We start from the raw sequence: 2,613 nt of genomic DNA, 5'->3' as shown, positions 1-2,613 counted from the left end.
TCCTTAATCTGAGGCAACAAAAATCACCGTTTAGCTTGTGGACTCTGGATGTGACTTGTTTTTGTGTTTGTTCCAGTGGCCTGATCTTTTTCTTTGTGAAGACTGATGCGGAGCTGCATCCCAACTCTGAATCGATCCCACTATTGATCGACAGGGTGAGTACTTTGTTGGCTTCGGTTTATTTGACACCACGCCCCAAGCAAATTATAAAATCGCCGATATTCTCAAAGGGAACGAGGAAACGTCTGTGTATTCTTTCTCTTTGCGTTATGATGCCTTATTTGCATGCGCTCCCTCTCTGCAGAGAATGCACTCGGGCAGCAGCGGCCCCAGTTCCTCAGTGTTCTGGATAGATAACATTGGACCAAGAGCCAGGCGGATAATGTGAGCCCAACTCGTTGGCGGTCTGCACAAATATTACAAGTTGGTGAACGGCACAGAGGGAAGGTTCATAAAACGGAGGAACATTTCCTGGAGGGTAACAGATTTTAAAGCGAGTCTAAGCTTTCACCAGAGGCATTAATTATTCTGCAGCTGCTGCTGGCCACCCTGTAAACTGTCTGAGCACGTGTTTCTTTAAACTTGCAAATCATGCTTTTCATTAAGACTCTCAGAACACTTTGATCTCAGTGGGAAACGCAAAAAGAAAAAGATCATTCGACAAATGCCGTAAAAACAGTTATGGACTTAAGAAGTGCAAGTTTACCCCGTTTTTATTTAAGTTCTTGCGGTATTTATACTCGTCCCAAGTTGAAGATGCACATTCAGTCCTGCTATGCGATGTCCTCACCTGTTCCCTGCATTCACAAGATGCAGCGGCGTCATGGCGATCTAACGCTCCGACCGTGAACGTCTTTCCAGTGGCTCCCTGCTTGCTGTGTTTTCGGGTCTGCTCTACGGCTCCACCTTCATACCCATCCTGTACATTAAGAGCCACACTTCGTGTCTCAACAGCGTGTTCCACGGAGCCAGTAATTACGGTATGTTCTGTGTGACCCTTATCGATTTACCTGCCAATGTCTAGGAACATCACACAGTTGGTGTCGTGCCTTTGTTGAAAGGACTTTCTACTCGAGGATAAAATATGAACCCTCTGTCCTCCCCACAGACCTGGACTACGTCTACGCACAGTGCTCTGGCATTTTTGCCACGAGCACCGTGTATTTTGCCATCTACTGCGCTGTCATGAATAACCGGCCCAGAATCTATTCCAGAGCCATCCTACCTGGTAAGAAGGGCAGTTAATCGGAAGCGCTGTATGATCTGAGTGGCATCAATATTGGAATGTCATGTGCATGGAACGGAACAGGGGAGAGCAAGTGGGTAATTCAAACTGGAGAGAGTTCAGTATACCCTTTTTATTATCCAAGCTGTTGTGCACAAGGGGCAAAAGGACTGTCCAAAAATAGCCCAAGTTTGACGAATGACTGGAAGAATCCGAGGAAATGCAGCGGCTTCCTTTTGCTGAGCTGCTTCCTCGTCTGAGGACATGTTGAACCAGATAAAATGCTGAGGGTAGAGAGCCTGCCCTCTGTCCCCCGAAACCGCTTGCATTTAGACAAGTCCTTTGGTTTCCAGCTTGGGGGGGGGGGGGGGGGGGATGCTGGGAAGTGGACCTCTACTTGAATGAAATTAGTAACATTGACATTTCTCATCCACTTGTGGAACTGCAATGAATGGAGGGGTTAAATGGAGCAGAATGAGTTCAACATTTGGGGGGATGGCTGTTTGCAGATAAGGAATTCATGGTGACCTCTTAACCCTTTATTGGGCGCTTATTGAATGTTTAGTTTGCTTTGCTGCATAAGTGAGCATTGAACGCTTTACCTGTCGTGCATCTGAGTCAGAACAAGCTTGTCTCCTTTTTGCCCTGCAGGTCTCCTGTCTGGTGTGATGTGGGCGTCAGCCACATACAGCTGGTTCCTGGCCTGTAACTACTTGAGCCCGGTCGTTACCATTCCTATTGTGACTGCTGTAAGTGCATCATGTCCTGATGGCTCAGTGGGCTGCTTGTTGGAAATGAATGCCCCATTACTTTGCTCTGATTAATGGTTACTGGGCTGGTTTGCTTTCTCCTCTGCAGGGATGTGGACTGGTTGCAGGGATGTGGGGCTCCTTGGTGTTTAAAGAGGTTAAGGTAAGGATCCCACCGCTGACCTGGATAAAGCTCTAAGACCTTTTAATACTCCTTAATGGTTTGAGTCTACAGCTGGGGCATCACTGAAATCTGTATTCATCTCCTTTCTCAGGGGACGACTAATTTCATCCTCTACGTTTTGGGTTCCTGCTTCGTACTGATTGGTTCCTTGTTGACGGCCATCTCCAAGCTCTGATGCTAACTAAAGTAACTGTCAGACGTACCTGTTGACCCTCAATTAGAGAAGTGTCCTCTGTGTGATAAAACCTGTTTAAACTCATCTGTGGTGGATCTTAAAATGGGTTGCAAATGTCCATTGTGAACCACCTGAAACATTTGATCTTTGAATGAGGTCTGTTGTTGGACTGATTAAATGAACAAAATATATTGGCTTCGTCCTTTTTTTTTTTTTTTTTTTCTTTATAAATTTAAATTCTAAAGATCTGTTTTGCACCAATCTGAGTTTTGTCTTTTGG

The 2,613-nt window shown here is 45.7% G+C and overlaps 1 protein-coding gene across 1 annotated transcript; it reads left to right on the top strand.

The window, feature by feature from the left end:
* Nucleotides 1-76: 76 nt before the first annotated feature.
* LOC137917442 (transmembrane protein 144-like) lies at nt 77-2,333 on the top strand (the record flags this gene model as incomplete). Its single annotated transcript, XM_068760179.1, has 7 exons — nt 77-155; nt 305-384; nt 862-980; nt 1,109-1,228; nt 1,877-1,974; nt 2,084-2,137; nt 2,250-2,333. Coding segments are annotated over 7 exons (634 nt in total), but the record flags the coding sequence as incomplete, so codon positions are not given.
* Nucleotides 2,334-2,613: the final 280 nt, after the last annotated feature.

Source organism: Brachionichthys hirsutus, unplaced genomic scaffold (assembly GCF_040956055.1).
Source record: "Brachionichthys hirsutus isolate HB-005 unplaced genomic scaffold, CSIRO-AGI_Bhir_v1 contig_1460, whole genome shotgun sequence".
Classification (NCBI taxonomy): Eukaryota; Metazoa; Chordata; class Actinopteri; order Lophiiformes; family Brachionichthyidae; genus Brachionichthys; species Brachionichthys hirsutus.
Note: the sequence above shows the minus strand (reverse complement) of the source record. Positions and strands in the feature narration are given on the sequence as shown.